This window comes from Hippoglossus stenolepis, chromosome 7, assembly GCF_022539355.2.
Source record: "Hippoglossus stenolepis isolate QCI-W04-F060 chromosome 7, HSTE1.2, whole genome shotgun sequence".
NCBI lineage: Eukaryota > Metazoa > Chordata > Actinopteri > Pleuronectiformes > Pleuronectidae > Hippoglossus > Hippoglossus stenolepis.
The window spans coordinates 7,295,007-7,316,035 of record NC_061489.1 but is presented as its reverse complement, the minus strand read 5'-3'; the positions used below and the strand labels follow the sequence as shown (position 1 = coordinate 7,316,035).

Below are 21,029 nucleotides of genomic sequence, written 5' to 3'. Positions count from 1 at the left end.
ATTGAACAAGTCTGTGTAAAAATGAATGTTGTCTTCTTTACAAACTCTCATTCAAGAAAATTCTAATGTTAATACTGTCACAAGACTTTTTTGCAAGAAAAAAACAAACAAGTGGCTGGCTGTGCTGACAGACAGGCCTTTGGGAGATTTGAATAATGTTTCAATTATTCTGTGCTTTTTTTGTCGAGCTGAAGATTCACTCTTTCCCAGTAAATAATTATTCAGTGTAAACTGGTATTAGACATGCTTCTGAGTGTCCTATATTTAGAAACAAGTCTTTCCAAAGTCCCACCATAATTAATATAATGAAACAGATTGTTAGAGGGAATGGGGAAGGATAACCACAACACTAAAATTAATCAATTAAACATTTTCATTCAATTTTGAGGCTTTCGTGTCCCTTCAATATGTAAGAGCTACATATGAATCACACACATGATTATTATTTGACAAAAATGCATGAAAGGAGGAAAAGTTAAAAGACTAAGACTTCTCCTTGGACTTTGTTTGACATGTGTCAGAGCTGTAGTTCTGTGGTAATGGACCAAAGTTAGTGGCACCACAGTTCCCAGTTAAACAGGGAAGGCCCTGAGGCTGTTACATCATGCTGTCAGGGTTGTAATTTTGCTAATAATATCAAATGGAACAAATCTGCAAGTTTGCTGAAGAAGACATTAGAAAACAGCTGAAAGATCAAGAAAAGAAATGAGAAAAATAGGTCAGTCGGTCAGTCGATAGATGGAGAGAAACTTTATTTATCCCAAAGGAAATTTAGACATCAATAAATTATCTGTAGTTTATAAGAAAATACTAAACTTAAGTGAGGAAAATAAAAAAGAACTTACCTAAGACCAAAACCAAACCTATTGTGCATAGGTTCTAATGTGGCCAGTAATATCTCCCTTACTAACTTCTTTCTCTTTGTCATTTATCTGATATATCTTCCTCCATATTTTAAATGTTTTCCATTAAAGCCAGCGGCGATAATTACATCTAAATAAAAGCTGTCATTCTCATTATGCATAGAAGGCTGAATGTTCACCTCTTATATAATATCAGCTATCCACCATCGTTGGGCTACATGAGCGGAGGAGGTGAAGGTAATCTGTAACGCTCAAACAACTCGTGCAACGCTGTAAGAAAACAGCTGCATCTTGCAGGATCTTCATACTAAAGAAACCAGTGTTATCTCATCACGAGGCAGGGATTCTGTGTGCAGGGGAACTTTCTTGACAACTTACCCTTAAAAACAGCAGGCAGACACATTGTTTTATTTAAATGTAAGAAAAGGAACATTTTTTTAAATAAAAAATAATTCATGGAAAGTTGGAGATATAAAACAAGTCTTTGTGCTGCTTCTTGCTTCAGCGTCCCTATCGACTCCTGAGCATGAAGCTGTCCCTTGAAATCCTCACACAAACACCAATCCTCCTTCCTCACACAATGTGCCCTTCTCTTCTGTTTCGAGAGCCAACGCTCGCCCATGTCTTTGCTTTGCTTTCACCTGACAATCTGACACTGGGATTTCCTACAAGCAAGTGTAGTGTGTGGGCTGCTTAGTTGAGCTGAGATGTGCAGGGTCATGTGCGGATGGGTGGGCGGGAATGTACAGTATTAGATTCTAAGTATATTCACTTGCACACAGTGAAGGAAAAGAGGTGCAGGCACGTTATCAAGTCCTGTTCACACTGAACACCGACACAGATGCACTGATCTATCAACAGCATCCATCATCCTGAACTCTGGAGTTGTCAACTTGTCAAACCCCAACACAGTGAGGAAACACCAGCTCAGCCTGGGACGGACTGCATGTGATCTGTCTACGCCACCTAGTGGTGGTTGAATATGAATTGCCTACACAGTTAATTGTGCAAACTTGACTTTCCATCCTGTTTCTAGTTTCATTGCCAAATGTTAGTTGGCTGACCTACAGGCCACATTGATTCATTGAGCCTTCTGTTGCTTCTGTCGAACGTATTTTCAATTATTTTTTGATCACCAAAAATATGAATGAATGTGTCAAACGGCAAAAATGTGAAAAGTAATTTAATGCATCGAAGACAGAATTGACAGCAGCGTCAGAGATTTTATAAGCAGCAGTTTCTGTTGTGTGAAATGCATGTGCGTTGTGTATTGTTCAGTTAAAAGCTTGGTTTTTACAAGGGGGCCATGAAGGCACCTGTTACCATGACAACAGTACACATAATAAAAGAGTAGTCGTGCTGATGCGTTCAAACATCTATATCAGAGGGTGAGTTCATTTCTTTATAAGCATCAGTTTAAACATGAGTGTAACAATGTTTTATATGTGAACATGCACAGTAGCTAGAGCCAGTGATTCTTCATTATGATAAATACACACACTGGGTCTGTCTGGTGGCAGCTTGTATGTATGAAAAAATAAATATAAAAACATGTTTTTAAATGTGTATTAAAACAGGGCGTCAAGGCGTCTCTCCATAGGAGAAGACAGGGTAGAATATTAAACAGAATTCTTACATTAACTGTTATTACTTCACAGAATGATTAAAGTAATCTGATTCATTTAAAGTCCTTTACATTAATGATCCGGTCCTGCAGGTATTTCTCGCGTTGCCCTGATTAGTCCTGATCTTTGTAATCATAAATATGTGAAAACACTAAAATCTTTGGGAGTAAAGACATATTACTCCACATCCCACATGTGCCACATTTGGATTCACCCCCGACACTCCCAAAGGCTAAGCTGGTGGGGTCACAGTCTTTACCTACTTGATCACAAGACGTCTCATTCTTATCTCCAGGAAGGAACAAACACCTCCTACCTTTACAAGATGGATTAGAGATACCATGTATTTTCTGAAACTTGAAATCAGATACAAAATCAGATACACACTTAAAGGCTGCCTGCATAAAATTGGGCAAGGTCTTCTCGACTAATATGAGAGTTTACAACACTGCTATGTGTTCAACACAGATTTAGAAAAACAGTTTTAGAGTAAGGAAGTTACCCTATATCCTTCTTTAGTATCACAATCAACACGTTTTGGTTTTTTTGTTTGTTTTGTACTGCCTCATTTATCCTTATGATAAATGATCTATTCTTGTGAAGACAGACTTCAAGGGGATAACCAGGGATATTTTGTAGGGTGGTGGGTGGGGGGGGGATAGTGGGTTGGGCGGTACCTCTCATAGGTGCAATCATTTGCTTGATGCAGCTCCTCAATAGGCTATGTTTTGTTTTCAATATATGCTGAAGACAAATTCAGTGGGCAAAACAATAAAAGAAATTAAAGTATAATAATGATTATAATATGTGAAAATGCCTGAGCCTTTGAAAGTAATACAAACATATACAAGAAAAATGGTCAGTTCATCTGCAACAGATTGAAGTTGGTGACAATACGAATGGGTGCCTGTGGACATGTGTCTTAGGATAGGACTAGAAAGTGGAAGCTGAATTAAAAAGCAGGAGAATACAAAGCCGAGGAGCCTTCAGTCATTGGCCTGAGGGTGTTAACAGCCAGGTGAGTTTAGAGCTAGACTCATTTCTGCCTTATATGAAATGCATTATTTTTTGTCAACGAAGATGTACTTTGGTTTTCTTTCTGTAATCTGCAGCCAAATTAAAGAGTGAGCCGGTGCTGCAGCAGCTGCCAGAGGAAACCTCAGAGATGTCATCACCACAAGCCAGTAGGTTTCTGTTATAAACATTTGCTTCACATGCAAGAAACAATTCAACTGGTGCTGTTGATTGATTGATCAGTGATTCATTTCTACCGTCACTATCTCTACTTTTTAAACAGAGGGGCCAGAGGTTTCTCTATGTGATCTTGTTTCGGAAAGTGAAAGTGCTGCCAAACCACACAAACAAGGTACAGTGGACAAAGTGACAACTCTGGTAAACAGAGGGACAAAACTAAGGGAAACATGTTCTTGTTTGTTTCATTGTTTCCCTCCATTGTGTGTAGATATGAGGAGGAGGAGGGAGACACGACCAAGCCCATTCAAAGTGCCAGATGATAACAGCATTTTTCTACGGAGTGCAAATGAAAAGGAGGAACAGAAAGAGGTTGGAGCTAGTGTGAATACAGAAACGAGAGGTTTTACATGCAGCACATGATACAAGTGTTACCCAGTGTTTTTTGAAAAGTGTAAAAATCTGTCTCCGCTGTGTTTAAGTCATGCTGCTGTTCTCCTCCATGCTCAGGAGATGCGTAAATTCCTGGCTCTGCCAATTGATAAGAAGACGACCCACGCTGCGCGAATGATGGCCAAGATTAAGAAAGAGCTGGTGGGAGAACTGGAGGAGGAGGAGGAGGAGGAGGAGGAAAGGGAGAAGATGAAGAATCTAAAACAAATAAAGGCTAAACCAACTTTCCCTAAGCAAACACCAGGCAGACATGAGCTGAAGATTGCCATGATGAAACGAGGTGAAAATCTGTTAAGCTTTGTAAAGATGCTACATATAGTTTTTAAAATGGAATTCCACTGCCATTGCATAGATAACTTATTAACTAATTTAAATGTTAACTGTTCTTTTTGTCCTCTGTCCCTAGAAAACATATCGAAAGACAGTAAACATGACTTGATCTTCATGGAACGACAGAAAGCAGTGTTGGAGGTAAATCACTTTAGAAGTTGCCAAGATTTTATTAAAGGTGAAGCCATGAACTGCTATCATCAGGCTCTCAGTCTAATATGACAAGTGCTTTTTGTCAGCCAGCTAATCATTCTGAACCACACATCACTGCACATGTGAAGAAAAACTGACCCGTCTCTGACCATAGGCAAAGCAAGCAATTGCCCCAAGCTAAGAGGGGCCCCTAGGAACAATGACGTAAGTCCAGAGCAAAGAACGTTTTGTGAGAACCCCATTAAACTCTATCAGCAGCCAGGTCCCTTTTGCCCGGGGGCGCCATGGTCCCCTAAAACACTCCTGCTCCTCCTCCTGCCACTGCATCTCTGTTTGTGTTCCTCTTCAATTGTCTCCTTCGTCTTTCCTTATTCAGTTATCTCTGATGACGAAGAGGAATGAGATTTTGAAGATGGACAAGGCCACAGCGAAGGAGGAGAGGCAGCTGAAACAGCTTGAAAGGATCATTGAGAGAGACAACCTCAGCTTCGAAGAGTTCCTCAGGGAGAACGAGAAGAAGTCTGTGGAGGCCAGAACCTTGTGAGTATATCAACATAATGGAATATCAGCAAAAGTGTGGTTCTTGAAATTCTTTTTGAATGAGACTGGTGTTCAAAACGATCACACTGCAGATGGTTGTGCTTGTCTCTGTTGTCAGTTTTGAACGAGAGGCCAAGTCCAAACAGGAGAAGAACACTGAGATCAAGAAACTGACTGCTGAAGTAGGGACCATAAAAAGGTCGCGCTCTGATGATGTTGTGTAATTAACATGTGCATATCAGTTAATCATGTTTTATGTGCATACAAGTAAATACTGAATAGGTGCACCGAGGTGAACTTGGAAGGACACAGTGTCATCTCATGTGTATCTAAATAAACTCTCTCCCCTTCACAGTGAACTCGCCAAGTTTGAAGAAATCCTGGTGGACTACAAGAGGTACAAGGAGCTGCTGTTCAAACTGTCTCCTGCAGAGTGGCAGGAGGCCCAGAGAGCGAAGGCTGTGAAAACTAAAGTCCTGTCTGACGAAGACTCCCGGGACAAACAGGAGCTGAAGGAGTCTGCAGATAGGGACGGTGAGTACTTTACCTTGGTGCAAGTACAATTGTCTTGTATGTGCACGTAAAGCACTTTAAATTGCAGATGTGTGTAAAATATAAGAATAAATCTATATATAAGAAGTCAATTGTTTTTTTTTATTTCTTATTATCTAACTGCCCATTATTATTATTGCTTTGTTACAGTGAGTATGGATGGTGCTAATAGTGTGATATGAATGATAATGTGTGCACAGGTTTGGAGGGCAACGTGTCAAGTTCAGGTAGAGAGCCGCCTTCCGTCAGAGAGACGAGGTTGTCGTCAGCCCACAGCGACTCACTGTGAGGAAACAACTACACACTTAACCCAGCACTGTCTCTCTGCACCTCCAGTATTTGTCTTATAGATAATGATGGATAATCTCATAAGGCAAAAGAAACATGAACATATTCTTTACCTGTAAACATAAGTTAAAAGCCTTTGTGCTTGTATGTGGCATATCACCTGATATACTCACTGTTGTATAGCACACACCATGATTGTACAGTTTGTGGAACATGTATTTAGCATCCTGTTCACATGCTGCTGCAAAAGCTTTTCCGGACCTCAACCCTTTTCTTTCTCATCACAGGATCGCAAATTCTGATCAGGATGGTGACAGCTCAGAGTTTGAGGTCAGATTTCTTTAAAAACTGTCCTTTGTTCTTGAGTTTATCTCACTGGGGCTCACAGTTAGCCTGTCTTTGCCTCCTTGTTATGTCTCCTCTCTGCAGGATGAGCCAGAGCTGTACTTCTCTGATCCCCAACAGCTCTTAGATCTGGTGACGGAGCTGACGGAGCAGAACTTGTCTCTGATCCAGAACTCGACAAGGGTGGAGGAGATGGTGGAGGTGCTCCGACAGTCCATGGACACAGCAAGGGAGAAGATGTAAGCATCACTTCTCTGTGAATGAATGATTTTTTGTTTTGTTTACCTGTTGTCTTCCTGTAAAATCTACACTCTGACATTACTGTATGGACACAGGAACTAGTTGTATATTGTTATATGCATTTTTTTGTTTTAGATGTCAGTATGGGTGTGTGTTTCAGCCAAACAATTAAATCAAAAAGTGGAAAATAAAAATAAAAGCAATATAACTAATAAAAGTCCATATCATCACACTCCTCTTTGCTTGAAATTACGTATCTACTTTTAAACCTGTGCAGTTTGACAGTAAAATATAATTTTATTAATTTCCTCGACTGGGTCCCAACCTTTCCTTTCTGTAGTGAAAAGGATGAAGAGCAGCTAACGCTACAGATAAGTGACATCAACCAGAGAATCCACAAAGAGAAGGCGAGAGGCAACAGGCTCAAACAGAAGGTTCAGCTTCATGTCTCGTTGAACACTGAGGACCAAGTAAGCAAGAACAAAACATGTTTGACATTTGTTTTCCAATCACTTTTCGAACCTAAAAGCTGCATGTGGCAGCATTATCTCTGTGGTGAAGTCGTCACATGTTAGTTGGCACCAACAGACCGGACACAGCATGTTATTTTCGACTGTCTGAGTGTGTTTCTCTGACAGGATGTGATGCTGGATGCTCTTGGCGAGAAGGTGGCGGAGGTGCATCGCAGCTGTGTGGACGACAGGATGACCAACCTCAGCACCTTGGAGAAGCTGGCCACTATTGAGAACCATCTGTCCGTACTGCTGCAGAGCCTCGAGAGCATCCCTGAAGAAAGCTTGGATATGATGAAGAAGATAAAGGACAGCGAGAGGAGGACCAGGTACTTTCTATTAACTGGAAAAGAAGATTAATAAAAACTATGGCAGCAGCATGTTATTTACCAATCCCTTCTGCTTGTGCATCATGGTGCAGGGAGCGTGAAGAAAAACTGATAGAGCAGAGAGAGAAGCAGAAAGAAAGGATGAGGAGGTATATGGAGCGATCCCTGGCTGACTCTAAGAAAATAGTAAGTCATTTGCTTAAAACGCCTTCATGCAGCCTGTTATACTACTCTCTAAATGTTGTTTTACCATGAGTAAACATCCAAATTTTATATAATTAAAAAAAAATCATCAGTGATTCATAATTCCTAACCCATTTTCTTTCAGAGTGGGAGAAAGCTCATGCCTAGATGTGTGCCTGTTACCCAGAAAGTCAAAGTCAGCAACGTGGACAACATCCCCGCTGAGGATGAGCTCCATGCCTACCTCTTCACTGCTGAGGACTGAGGAGTCAAATGTTTGGCGCACCATGACAAAGACATAGAATGACTACATCGACAGAATCAGCATTATAGATTAGGCCAATATGGTAGAACTATGTAAGGTACAGAAAATAAAACCTTCTTATTGCCTGGTTGTAGTGGTGAAATCTCGCTGGAGTTATTTACTCAAGTTCTATACTTAGGTAGAATTTTAAGGTACTTGAGTATTCATTTTGTTATGCTCCTTTTATAATTCTACTGCAGTACAAAGCAAGCAATTATACATTTTACTCAACTATTGAGAGCTGTAGTTACCTTTCAGATATAAATTGGACAATAAAATGATCTATGTGGAGAGACACCAGCCTCATTGGCACATCATTGGTTTTTGAACTGCCCAAATATTTGTTTACTGCTGGTAAAGTACAAAATGTATAACCTATGTCGGAGGTCTTAGAGAAACCAGTATTTCATGTGAAATCTCCTGATATTGAGCTGTTTAACAACCAATATAATTTGGTTCTTTTGTAACAACAAACATTGTTTGTAAATTGATTGATTATATTAAACTGGAAGCAGAAGAACCAGACCCACTTAAACCTGTTCCTCCAGTTAGACCAAACTAAATTTGCACAAAGAGTTGATAGAACAGGTTTGATTTAGCAACATCTTTTATTTCAATGAGCTAATCTCTGTTCTTGTTAATAAATCAATCGATCCTGTGACATCCTCAATTTCTTTTTGTTTTGTTTTATTGACTGTCAGATTTGACCAGTGGTTTTGTCTGTGGCCTGCTTTAATAAACCAGTGTCTCGTAACATCTCTCATGGTTTAATTTCAATAAATCATCCAATATTTCCCCCAAAAAACTGATAACAGAATTGTGTATCTACAGTAGATCTATGTCAATTTAAATGTTATTGATGTAGCACATTTAAAACAACTTGGCTGACCAAAGTGCTTCACAAAGTAAAAGGTACAACAAGAACACAGCAAGACGCAACACATCAAAATACCAATAGTAAAAATAAAACAAGATAAAAGAAAATAGAATAGATTTAAATCAACCAGGTACAACAGTAAAATGCTGATTAACTGTTTTAATACTGTAATTTATTACAATATATCACTTACAATAGCCAAATTTTGTACTTTTATGTTTAAAACTTTAAGTAAAATTTTGATTATAAGACTTTTATCCAGTCATCCATCCATCGATCCCAGCTGACATTGAGTCGGAGGTGGACACTCTGGAAAAGTCTAATATTTTCTTTCTTCTTTTTTTGATGTACTGCCATTTTTACTTTTATCAAGGATCTACCTGGTTCTATAACTGTTATAACTTAATATTAGAAAGTTAAATGGCTGGTTAGTGTTTTTTTACCGTTTGCTCCGTCTCGACAGTGTCTCACCTTGTTACAAACCTGACTAACACTGACACTACAGTAACATGCCGGTAGGGGGCGGTGTTGCTTATTGCTGTCTGGCACGTCATCAGTCGGAGGGAAGGAGGATGCGGAAGTGTCTGAAGAGGAGGAGGACAGGAGCTGCTGGACATGTATTTATCAGCCGTGATGCTCCAGCAGCTGTCCGGCAGCTAGGTACCGGGCTCATCCGACAATGCGATGGGTAACTGCTGGGCTTACTGTGCGGGCCTCTTCAGGAGAGAGGCCAACAGGATCCAGAGAGGAGGCGGGTAGGTGGAACATCCCGGCTGTTGCTGCCCCAGCTAACTTCACTAGCATCCCCTGAACCCTGCTAACGTTAGCTAACAGTGGGTTAGCTCACAGCTGGTAGCACAGTGTGTGTGTGTGTGTGTGTCAGTGTGTTCACACTTGTAGGCAGCTCCGGGTGGCGATGGGTTGTTACTGAGAGACGGAGAGCGGCCAGGCAGACAGACACAGGCCGGGCTGGGTGAGGTCTCTGCGGGATTGTGTCAGCAGGACTCCAGACCCCACCCCTGTTGTCACCAGTGTGCACATGGACTTGTTCAGGTCTAATTAATGGAGAGCAGCAGCAATAAGGACACAGAGACCGAGCTGTTGATGGAGTCTATGAGAGCAACTGTGGACTAATACCTGGAACCTGTCTTCCTGTCAGTCCTAATACTTACACTCACCTGATTGTTTGTAGCGTTACTTACAGGCAGACATGTCACCCAGTGTGCCATCAATAATTGATGTTTTTATCCTGTGCTTTGTCAGGATTAGAGCAGACTGGCTGTCCTTGTACAATTACATCCATGTATTTCTATAATGATATCATAATAATAAACTTTATTTCTTTAGTGCCTGTCAACCAGAGTTATAAGGTGCTTAACAAAATACAATATAAGTTAGCAAAGCATAGACCAGCCTGATCACACCCAACAGTGCAATAAACGGATAAAAGAACAACAATAAAACAATCAAATAAAAACATCAAAAACTGTAAGAAATCCAGTCTTTACAGGTGCGTTTTTAACCACTTCTTAAACTGAGGCACTGATTCTGCTGAGCTGAGGTTCAGGTCGGGTTTGTTCCACAGAGCTTAAACCTTAAAGGCCTGATCCCTTTGGTTTTAAACCTGGATCGTTGGACTTTTAACAACATTTGATTCTGTGATTTCAGGCGTCAGTGAGTGAGGGGTTAAAAGTGCTGAAATATAAAGTGGATCCAGTACTTTACAGATACAGCAGTTGTGGGGTTATTGGTATGAGCCTGGTGGTTTGGAAACCTCGGAACCTTCGCTTGCTTCCATTAGGCCATACTTCAACAAAGTAAAATGACAGGAGTCTTGACTGGAGTAATACAATGTAGGTTTTGCTCCATATCCAGTGAAGTCAAACATATTATTATTGTTGGTAATTTGAACACGAGGGTTAGTATGTCAGTTATGTCACCTATATAACAATTTCCTTTAAGATGTCACAGGTAAAACACCAGCTGGGATGTCACCTGATTTGTGTGTGGTTAAAGTGCAACATGCTTTAAGGTTTCAGCCAAACCAAAGCAACAGACATGTTTCATTTCAGAGAAATCACAGACCTAATCAATAATTAATTTAGATGAGCCTGATGTGAGGTCCTGGTATTGTGCACAGTGACATCACTTATTGAGCCGCACATCATCCATCCAGTGTTGATTCATGTTTTTAAATCACAAACCATGTTTGTCATGAATGGTCCACAAGTCTATAGATAACAGTGCATCACTGTATTCAGTAAATCACTGGGATTCGGGTTTGATGATGTCAGCGTATGATTCATTGTATTAAAATAGACTAGTTCACATCACATCTGGTAGTTCAGTAGCCCAGCAAAATATTTTGATGTCTAAAGCTGCTGTCAGACATGTACTGAACTCCAGATAGTCTGACATTCTCCGGAGGGGCCTCTGGAGTTTCTCGGGCCAGCACCCTAATAAAAACTTGGGATGGTGTCCGAATGAGCCCATACGAGAATTCTCCTCCACACCTTCAACATTGTTTCCGTTAAACCTACTTGTCTCACACTGGATGTTTCCTTCAACTGCAGCTGCTCAATTAACTTCCTCTCCCAGATTCCCTGTTCTTGTCATGAGTTTATCTCAATGTCAGAAATCTAAAATGTAGTCATCATGCAACTACTGCGTTAAAAATACCAGCAATTGAGTTTATGTGTTTCCTGTCATCTGACTTTATAGCTCGGTATCTGCCTGATATTAGAAGTGTTTTAACAGCTTTCAGTTTCCTGTCAGTGTTCTTATGTTCTCTTAATCAATCTTACAGATCCAAATATTTCCGAAGCAGCACCACAGGGGAACATTATACAATAGAGGTACGTCTTATATGTTTACTGCTGCTGTTTACTTTTACTTACACTCAGTGTGAGGTTATGTCTCATTGTGACTTTTTATTTTGCAGTTTGAAAATCTGGTAGAAAGTGATGAGGTAAGTCTGATCATCTTTCTGATTATACTTATATTTGGGAGCTTTTGGTGCCTAAATAAGTTCATGGAAAATATTGTTAGTGACTTTTCTCTCAACTATATTATTCAATCAGCTAGGGACCAAATTATATTGTATAAGACTGAGTAAGTGTTTTTGTGTAGTCTAATTAAATGCTGCATTAAGCCGGTACTCCCAGGACACTTTTTACTTTAAGACACCCATCAGACTTCCTCCAGTGATGTAAACCAATGTGCACCCAACACACACCCATCACTGTTATAATGGCAGTCTTCTGTTATTCCTTTCAAGGAGTAACTCGATTACTGTCTGCACAGTCCCAGACTAGTGGCACTTGAGTCAAACAGAGCAGCAGTGAAGAGTTTTACACTGGGAGTCAGTGCTAAAAGGTCCCATGTTTTTTTTGCATTGCAGGGGGAGGGAGACAGTCCACAGCCCTGCCCGAGGTAAGACGTCTCATGACCAAAGAAAATCACCATGAGTATTCTCTGACAAAAAAACGTATATATTAGATCTATTTATTTGTTCTTTTATCAGGCCGATCAGTGAAGATGAGATCAAGCACCTCAAAGAACATCGCTATGCTGCCATCACAGACAGGCAGCTTCAGATAGACCAGAAGATCCAAGTAGAGGTAAGACAGTTCATGAAAGCATCTTTAGACAGATCTGTCTTTGTTAGATTAACAGCCCCCATTGTTTCACTTTATGTTTTTAGACCAATTTTTGCTTACTTTTAATTTGCTGCATTGCTTTTTCTGTTTTGTAATTTTTCTGTTCTGTCTTGTTTGTTTTCATTTTGTTTATTTCTGCTCAGTTAGAGGCACAAGAGGAGAAGTTAAGGCTAGAAGAGGAGGCTAGAAATGCCGCCCAGCGTGAGGCCGCCAAGTTGGCACGTGAGCGAAAAATGAAGGAGGTGAGGCGGCACTGAGCGCTCCCTTCTGCCAGTTTGACTAACTGCTTGGCTTTACAACTTCTCCTCTAACCTGATGACCGGCATTTCAAGCCATACGTCCTCTGTGTCTTAGAGGACGCAATGATATTGTCTTTTGTTCAGTCAATGGTTTGTGCTCATTAACCTGTCTCTGTCAGATCAAGAGGTTCATCCTAGTTGCACTGGAACAAATAGTCAGTTCAAGTCACTTCAAAGTAGCGAGGCTTAATATGTCACTTTTATTTAACAATACAGGCAGTGAAATGAGAAAAAGAGTAAATGCCATTATTATTATTATTATTATTATTATTATTATTATTATTATTATTTGTCTGTTTTTCTGTCCACACAATCATATCAGGCATCAGGAGTAGAAAAAAATAGACATTGGAATATATGAAAGTATCATAATTCTTCTTTTTCATCTTCCTCCTCTTCCTGAAAATGGCTTCCTCTTAATAGTATTGTTGTATGATATCATGATATAATGAAAATGAAAACTGTTGTTCAAAAGATACTGCTATGAAGATTTCTCAATTGCTTTTCTTGCCACATTCCACTTTCTTTGTTGTTGCTTTGTTAAATATATTTACTCATGTGTTTTCCTGGTAGCACCATAACTGTAAAATTTAATTTCTTGGATTAATATAGTGTGCGTCTGTATTTGAATCATGAGAAGATATGACTTCTTTTCTGATGTTTTTATTGGCAGCTGTCTGCCCAGAGGACACGAGGGAAAGCAGGAGGCCCTGGCAGTGAAACTCAAAGAAAGTGAGTCATTTAAGTTCATAAGACAACAGAAGAGTTGTTGAGCTGAGGACAAGCTGCAGTCATGAACTTCTGCTTTGGTTTTAGTTGACATATTAAGAATATATTCACCTTAGTTGCTGCCAGATATAAAGATTTTTTTAAGAACATTTTATTTCCAGCATCTGCTAAATCACAACTTGCATCTCTCAGCCCTTCAGATGTGTGATGTTGCAATTTGGCGAAAACAATAGTTTATTTATTATGCTCTCAACAGAAACATTGATTTAATGATGTGAGAGCTTGGTGTGTTGCTGCAGTCACAGTGTGTAGGCTGCAGATATTACATCACTACAAGGTATCCAGTCTCAGAGTTCAGTGCTTAACTCCTTCTCATACTTTTTAGTGGTAATGAAAGCAGGCTGCATAGCACAGCTGAGCACAGTATCAGCTTCCATCTCAGGTTTAAGTTAAAGTCTCCACAGGAAGGTTTATTCAGGCCCACTGAGTTAAAGGACTGATGCTTTTTGCGCATTCATTTCTGTCTGTCCAAAAATTGCATTGAGTGATTAGACTTAAATCTGTGTTATTCTCATGTGTCTTCATTACTGCCTGTTTCAGACAAAACTGTGGGGAGGAATTCGATGTCTACCTCCAGAATATAAAAGCCCAGTCTGAGGCTTTCAGGACTAACAGTGAGTGAATCTTCTTGCTTCAATTGTATTAACTCAAATAATATACAAAACATTTGTGCTGATAGTATATTTTATTGTTTGTCATTTAAGACCATCCTGCATTTTACATGGTTACATGGTCTCTGTTATAATGACTACTTCTTTTTCCAGGACTTCCCTCTGACACCAATGTGGTGACTCCCAACACAGAGTACAGCTGGGATTTCACCACCAAGACTCGCTCCACTAACGATGATGGGACCTCACTGGATCTAGAGTGGGAGGATGAGGAAGGTGAGACCTAAGTTTTGCTCATATTGAAAAGTTTTCTTTGGTTAAACTCTTAATTGTACTGTTGAGTGTTGCCTTTAAAGCCTCAGCTTGAAAGTTTAAAGAAAAAAAACATTTTAATTGGTGAAATGGTTGATCCATCAATCATTTATGTGATATTCTGTTAAGGGCTTCAATCGCACTGAGAGCCCAGATCAGCCCATTTGTTAACATAAAGTACAATGTGTATGTATTAATAAAAGATGCCACGGCATGGAGACAGTAGACCCTCAAAATATCCAATCTTCTAACATCAAATCCTCATTAACCTTGTTGGTCCTCTCTCCTCTCAACATTTAATAAGACTCCATTTCTCTGTGATGTGACTGCTGCTCCACAGAGTCGACACTTCATTTTATAACTGCAGTGTCAGACTAACAGCCAGGCTGATTTCTCAGAGAATAATTCATGGCTATTGATGAAAAACAATCACACGTGTAGGAGACTGATATTTATTAGTATGCAAAATTAGGGGTAGATCCAAATACAAATCCAGATGTAGTGAATTTAAATGTGGTTTCATAAGGGGACTGTTTGGCCTTGGCTGAGGTATGAACTTTACTCAGTGTCATTCATGTTGTTTGTATTATTATGGGTTGTTCTAGGGCGGGGCACTGTGGGACTGCAAGGGTTTATTGATATTTATTCACCACTACAAAACCTCCTGTTTTACCTGTGTCAGACTATTCAAATCAGTCAATCCTATGTGATACACATCACTGGGATATGTCCTCTTAGGTTGGTTCCATGAAATAAATCAGATACAGTATGTAAAGTATAGAATTTGCATTAGATAGTGTCATGTAGGAACAGGTCACATGGGTTGTGGCCCCTCTGAGTCAGTTGACCGCCTGCAGCACTGTTGTCTTCAGTAACTTCTGCTGAGAGAACGAACGCCTGTGTCCTCATGTTGTAGGAATCAATCGGGCACTTCCAGCCTGGGAGAGGTCTCGGACGGAGGAGGACATCCTGCGTGCAGCCCTGAGGCCCGGCGCCAAGCAGATGACCAGCGGCCCGACTTCGACCTCTGAGGACTCCAACGCACTGGAGTGGGAGAATGATTTTGTGAGTACTCACCCAGAGGACAGTGCAAACACTGAATTTGAAGGGTTTGTCAATCCCGTCCTAGACACTCCCTCTGAGGATGCCTCGGACAACCAGGACAGATAGTGTCCGTCACCAAAGGAGAAGACGTTTGCCCTCTTCGTGTCAAAGCCCACCAGCTTTTTCGCCTCATGAAATGGAAATGTACTCCCTCGCTCTTCATATTCTGTAACATGAGACTGATGCTGCGTTAATATGTTGCAGATCTCTCCACTTCTGAACACTATAGTGACATTTTTATCAACTACTCATTTTTCAGTGCCTTCATTTGCTAAATTAGCCGACCATTTTATGCATTGTGACTGATGGATAACATCCAATATCGTCTGACACGTTTTTCAGTGAGTGCTGATTTTCAAGCCACAGTGGCTGCTGCAGAAGCTGTGTACTATTCTCACTGATAGAAATGGAGACATGTCAATGGTTGTGGGGTGGGTGGCCCTGCAGAATCATTTATTAGAGTACTTTTAACATCTCACAGGGCGAATTTGTTCTCTGCATTTAACCCTTTCAAACTACTTAGCAGTGGCGCCTGGAGAGCAATTGCAGTTCAGAGGTCAGCACCTTGCTCAGTGGTAAAGTCAAGAGTATTCCTGCATGTATTGTAGAAGTGAGAGGAAACCTGAGTAAGCACAGAAGAAACATCCAAACTACAGACACAAAAAAATCCTCTCTCTTACTTTCCTCTTCCTTCTATTGGTTCTTTGTGGTCCCCCAGGTATATTAAGTTATTGCATGATGGCAAGAAAAGCAACTGGATTGAAGTTACTGATCAAAAAACATGAAGCATCAGACTTAAATCATTTAATGACTCATACAGCCACAGTTTCCACATTTGAGCCTGAACCCATGTTTGTCTCTTCTTCAGTTGCTTGTTTAATGTTCCTTTGAATCATGGGTCGGTTGCTCCGTGTCCTTGAACAAACCGTGCATTTTGGGAAATGATGTCAGTGCATGCACTCTGACAATAAGGCTGTGTTCATAGCACTGACATCATCCACAGTGAGTTTTTATACGGTTAGTCCCGATCTGCTACAGAATCATTTTTGCCAAATAGACTCCATCTAATGAAAAACAGTGTAACTCTATAACTGTAACTGATGTATTTTCTGGGGTTTTAACAGATCAACCAAACGGGTACCTAAAAGAAAATTTATGTAACCAGGCACAAAAGCAACTTCTGTATTTGATTTTAAGTGTCAGCCTCTCAACAGCCTCATGTCCAGGAAAATAAATGTAAAGACAGGCAAGCATGAAAACACAGAGACCGTCCTTTAACAATAATATGATCAGTAGTATTATGTTTCTAAATATAGACATTTAAATAAGTGAACATTTGACTACAATAGAGCTTTTATAAAATGGCATATTTAAGAACATGCAATGACTTCTTGCTCATGGGCTCTTTGTAGAACATCTGGGTTTGTAACTGGTCTTTTTCAAATCTGTATTTTCCTGTCATGTCCTTCATCTCATCAGTTTTTAATTGTGAAAACCAAATCCCCATAACAGCACATGGAAATAAAAACATCATTGAGAAGCTACAATTACTAATATTTTTATAGCACAAATTTCCCCTGATATTCTAAATGTATTAAGTATGTTTCATATGTCACATACAGAAAGCAAAAATATTCAGCCGTTATTTGCTCTGACTTATAATAATTATAATAGATTTATTGGTAGAGCACTTTTCAATTCAAGTAACATAGAGCTTTACAACAAACAATATGAAATCCACAAAGTAAAAAAATAAAGATACAGATAACAAAAGTCATAGACCTCATGCGATAAAAGCGTTTTCTATAAAGATGTGTCTTAAGAAGTGAGATAAAACAGGTAACCGATTCTGTTAGTCTAATCTCTTCTGGCAGATTGTTCCAAAGTGTCGGGGCCCTCACGGCAAAGACTCTATCTGCTGTGGTTCTCAGCACGGATTTTGGAATGGCTAGCAACGCTAAGGGGATAATAATGATGATAAGAATACACAACATAGATGCAGGATACTGTAACAGGAGACAATCTTGACAAAAATCACTCTGTTTACAATTTTCAAAAACGACACTGCTCATTTCTGATTGGTTCGTATGTGGCATTTTCTCCTGAGACATAATCTCAGATATCAATAATATCTGATCTGATACGGAATCCAAACCCGTTCCTCTAAACTAACAACAACATTCCTAAATCATAATAATGGAAGCAATATATTGTGTATATTGAGATCTAAGATTGATTGCAAGGACCGACGTTATCAAACATGTGAACGACTGTGGACCTGAACTGTGTCGTGTTCTGGACTTAAAGTGATCCAGTGCTGCTCTGACAACTGATCTGCTGTATACATTACTGTGCATTACATTTTTATAACATGACATTTTGATTCATCACATTAGTTGTTTGAGCACAAGACGATGGTGTTTCACATTGATTATTGAATCCGTTTGAATCAGTAGTTGACAGATTGCACTGTAATGTATTAAGGTTTGATTTGGTTTTAATAGACATTCACTGAAATGATGTGTGAAGAGGAAATTGCACTTCTGTAGACGAGACACAGGTTAATTTTACTTCCTAATAAATGAGTGTCATTTAACAATAGTATTGTTTTTTAACACATTACAATTTTCTGTTTTCCTGTGATTATGTGATCAGATTCATCACTGTAATTTTCTGTAAATCAAAACTGTACATTCCTTTCACACTGAGCCTAAGAAAAATAAAATATTTCAAAAAATGTCATGGCCATCACATGAATTCACTGTAATGATCTGGTGCATATGAGCTGCCAAGCACAGCTGGGAGTTGGTACATCACTGAACAGAGGCAACATCAGTTTAACTGGCCTTCTTTGATGTTGATAAGTGCATAGTTATGTGGATTTAGTCACTTTAAAAAATATATGTCACTCAGTCATAATGTTTGATTTTCTCTAATAAATATATAGAAAGTACAAGACTCGTACGGCAAACTAAATCAGCAAATATGAGAACTGACGGTACCTAAGTCAATTCCAAGTCAGAATTGCATCTAAGTGTAAACTAAAAATGTACACTACAAATAAAAAGTGAATTCAGTAAATCTAAGCTACTAAGAGCTTGAAAGTCTACAATATACACAATTTCCAATTATAAAAATGATCTTTATAGTGACTAACCGCAGGTACAATATATTTGCTTCATGTATAATAAGCCACCTGTATTTTTGCTCGTGCACACACTTGTACTTTTGACTTACTGAGGAAACCCATTGGCATAATGCAGTTTAAAGCCCTTAACCCTCAAACAGCCCATTGAAACAGTGAGGACCATCCAAAAATGTTCTCACTCTGTAAGGTCTATACTCATAATGGTCCTCACGAAGATATAGGTACAGGTACGCATGTGTGTGTTCCTTTGGTTGTGATCTGTGATAACTCTCCACCCCTGTGGTTCAGAGGCCTGAGTTCCTTTAGAGGAGTTCATACTACTATATATACAAACAGACACTGACTGTAATACTGTTAACCTGCACCAAATCCGAAGTACAGTGAACAGCACAGTCTCCAAAACTCAAATCGACATGATTTTAAAATAATGTCACATTATGTGCAGCACAGATATGTGAAATGTGTCTCCTCCGATTGCTGAATATTTACCTGTTTCATCACCAGCTGGTTAAATCAAGTGACAGGATGTGAAGTGAGTAAATACCTCGCCGATGATGGCTTAACATTAAATATCACAAAGTAGAACACACACAAACTCACCAAAGTGTTTATTACCTCATGAAGGGGACTCAGTATAAATACTGATGGACTTCCTGATTAGTAAAATTAAAAACAGGAATGTGGTTTTGTCTATTATTGTACATTTGAATGTGTATTTAATCACATTCCACTGAGACATTTGGCAGCTCTAACACAAACTGTTGCTATAAACTGGTTTTGTTACACGAGGACAAAATATGTTTCCATATAACAACAATTACTCATTTAGCACTGGATGATCTCAGCAGAAGGGAGCTAGTCATAAAACAGAGACGTGCACATGAGGGTGGATTTTGAGGGGTTTGTCTTTTCTTTCCAAGGTTGTAGCTGTACAGTTTTACTTTTTACCTTACGTCTGTAAATAAAGGTTGTCTTTGCATGTTTCCATTGATATGTTTCTTTGGTAGAGATTGTGGGAACAGTAGATTCCTTATGCAAACATTGCATAAGGAAACATGAAGACATACAGTAGGAGAGCAGTTTCCTGAAATGATCCACACCCGCTATACGTCACTGTTCATTGTGAATATTTAATTAGAGCAATGTCAACTCAACTCTGCACTGCGGCAACATCGTGGCATTGGAGTTGACACAACCTCTTGTGTTTCGTTATAAAAATAGCATCTAATCAATTCCCCTGCCGGTTATTTTTAAATAAATCGTTACAGTCAACATTGAAAGGTTTTCCCTAATGGAGGAAGAAATTGAAACAAAGAGAAAAGGAAGCAGACCCTTTTTAAACAAGAAGCAGAAATGTAAACTTGTTTTTCTCCTCATGGTGAAGAGCAAATCCTGACCTGGTGTGAATATAACTGTTGATTGGCACCCACTTCTCCTCGCCAGTGAAGGACTCCTCCCTTGTTACACTCCTCTTTATCATCATACCCTTTTAGTAATACTTAATACTGTGGATTTGACACAGTCTGATCACAGTAGTTTTCATCTGATTCAAGCTTCACTCGACAATGCTCCTGCAGGTCTGAGAAATATGAACAGTTGTGAGAAGAAAAATCACAAGGGGGTTTTCAGTGTTGCATTAAACATCAGTATGTAAACATGGGTTTTTGGACATTTGGATTTCACAGACTACATTATATGACCTGGGAAGAAGGGGAGATCATTTCATCTACCTTTAAGCAACAGATTATGAACAGAAAACGTTACCTCCGCCAAAAGGATTATGTTTTCCTTTGCCTTTGTTTGTCTATTACTTAACAGGATTATACCAAAACTACTCAGCGGATTTCCATGAAACTTAGTGGAAGGATGTGGTATGGATCAGGAAAGAACCTCTTAGATTTTGATTTGGACCCTGATCACGGGGTGGATCCAGGGATTTGTATCACTTTCTTTGGCATTGTGAGAAATTGCATTTTTCAAATTTGGTGCAAATTGACAGAAACTAAGGGGACTGTTGGGCCATGGTGGAAGTATGAATGCCTTCTGGTTCTTTTCATATTTAATTTTTGTTTCCCTTCTATCTGAAGTTAAATCGAAAAAGTGACCTTAATGGCCCAGAGGGTGTCCACTTGATTACCCCAATGTCCCCAAACCCTGTTTTGTCTGATGTCCAGGATAGACACTTAGTTTAATGGATAGTACAGTATCCTGAACAGTCAGATCAGCTCTATTACTGGATGAGTCAGAATACACCCTGTAATGTAGCAGGTTTAATACTCTCTTCTCTTTATGTCTGCCTTTAACTGTTTTTGCTTAAAGCTA

General features: G+C 39.5%; 2 protein-coding genes across 4 annotated transcripts; both read left to right on the top strand.

Annotated features, from left to right (window-relative positions):
- The first annotated feature begins 2,201 nt into the window (after positions 1-2,201).
- LOC118112394 (cilia- and flagella-associated protein 100) lies at positions 2,202-8,662 on the top strand. Of its 2 annotated transcripts, none has more exons than XM_035161668.2 (16): positions 2,202-2,251; positions 3,601-3,672; positions 3,786-3,854; positions 3,951-4,051; positions 4,190-4,412; positions 4,539-4,603; positions 4,992-5,155; positions 5,274-5,354; positions 5,511-5,689; positions 5,908-5,992; positions 6,283-6,325; positions 6,425-6,579; positions 6,921-7,050; positions 7,219-7,421; positions 7,514-7,607; positions 7,750-8,662. In XM_035161668.2, the coding sequence occupies exons 2-16, from the start codon at positions 3,654-3,656 to the stop codon at positions 7,867-7,869; spliced, it is 1,731 nt and encodes a 576-aa protein (XP_035017559.2). In that variant the 5' UTR covers positions 2,202-2,251; positions 3,601-3,653; the 3' UTR covers positions 7,870-8,662. The 2 variants fall into 2 exon arrangements, with proteins under 2 accessions (XP_035017559.2, XP_047196549.1); XM_047340593.1 differs by lacking the exon at positions 2,202-2,251 and adding an exon at positions 3,400-3,506.
- Positions 8,663-9,339: 677 nt separating this feature from the next.
- On the top strand, positions 9,340-18,155 carry ap1ar (adaptor related protein complex 1 associated regulatory protein). Of its 2 annotated transcripts, XM_035161879.2 has the most exons (10): positions 9,340-9,540; positions 11,592-11,640; positions 11,727-11,753; positions 12,186-12,217; positions 12,309-12,405; positions 12,588-12,686; positions 13,417-13,475; positions 14,073-14,146; positions 14,297-14,419; positions 15,372-18,155. In XM_035161879.2, exons 1-10 carry the CDS (start codon positions 9,470-9,472, stop codon positions 15,623-15,625), a joined length of 885 nt encoding a protein of 294 aa, XP_035017770.1. In that variant the 5' UTR covers positions 9,340-9,469; the 3' UTR covers positions 15,626-18,155. The 2 variants fall into 2 exon arrangements, with proteins under 2 accessions (XP_035017770.1, XP_035017771.1); XM_035161880.2 differs by lacking the exon at positions 12,588-12,686.
- Positions 18,156-21,029: the final 2,874 nt, after the last annotated feature.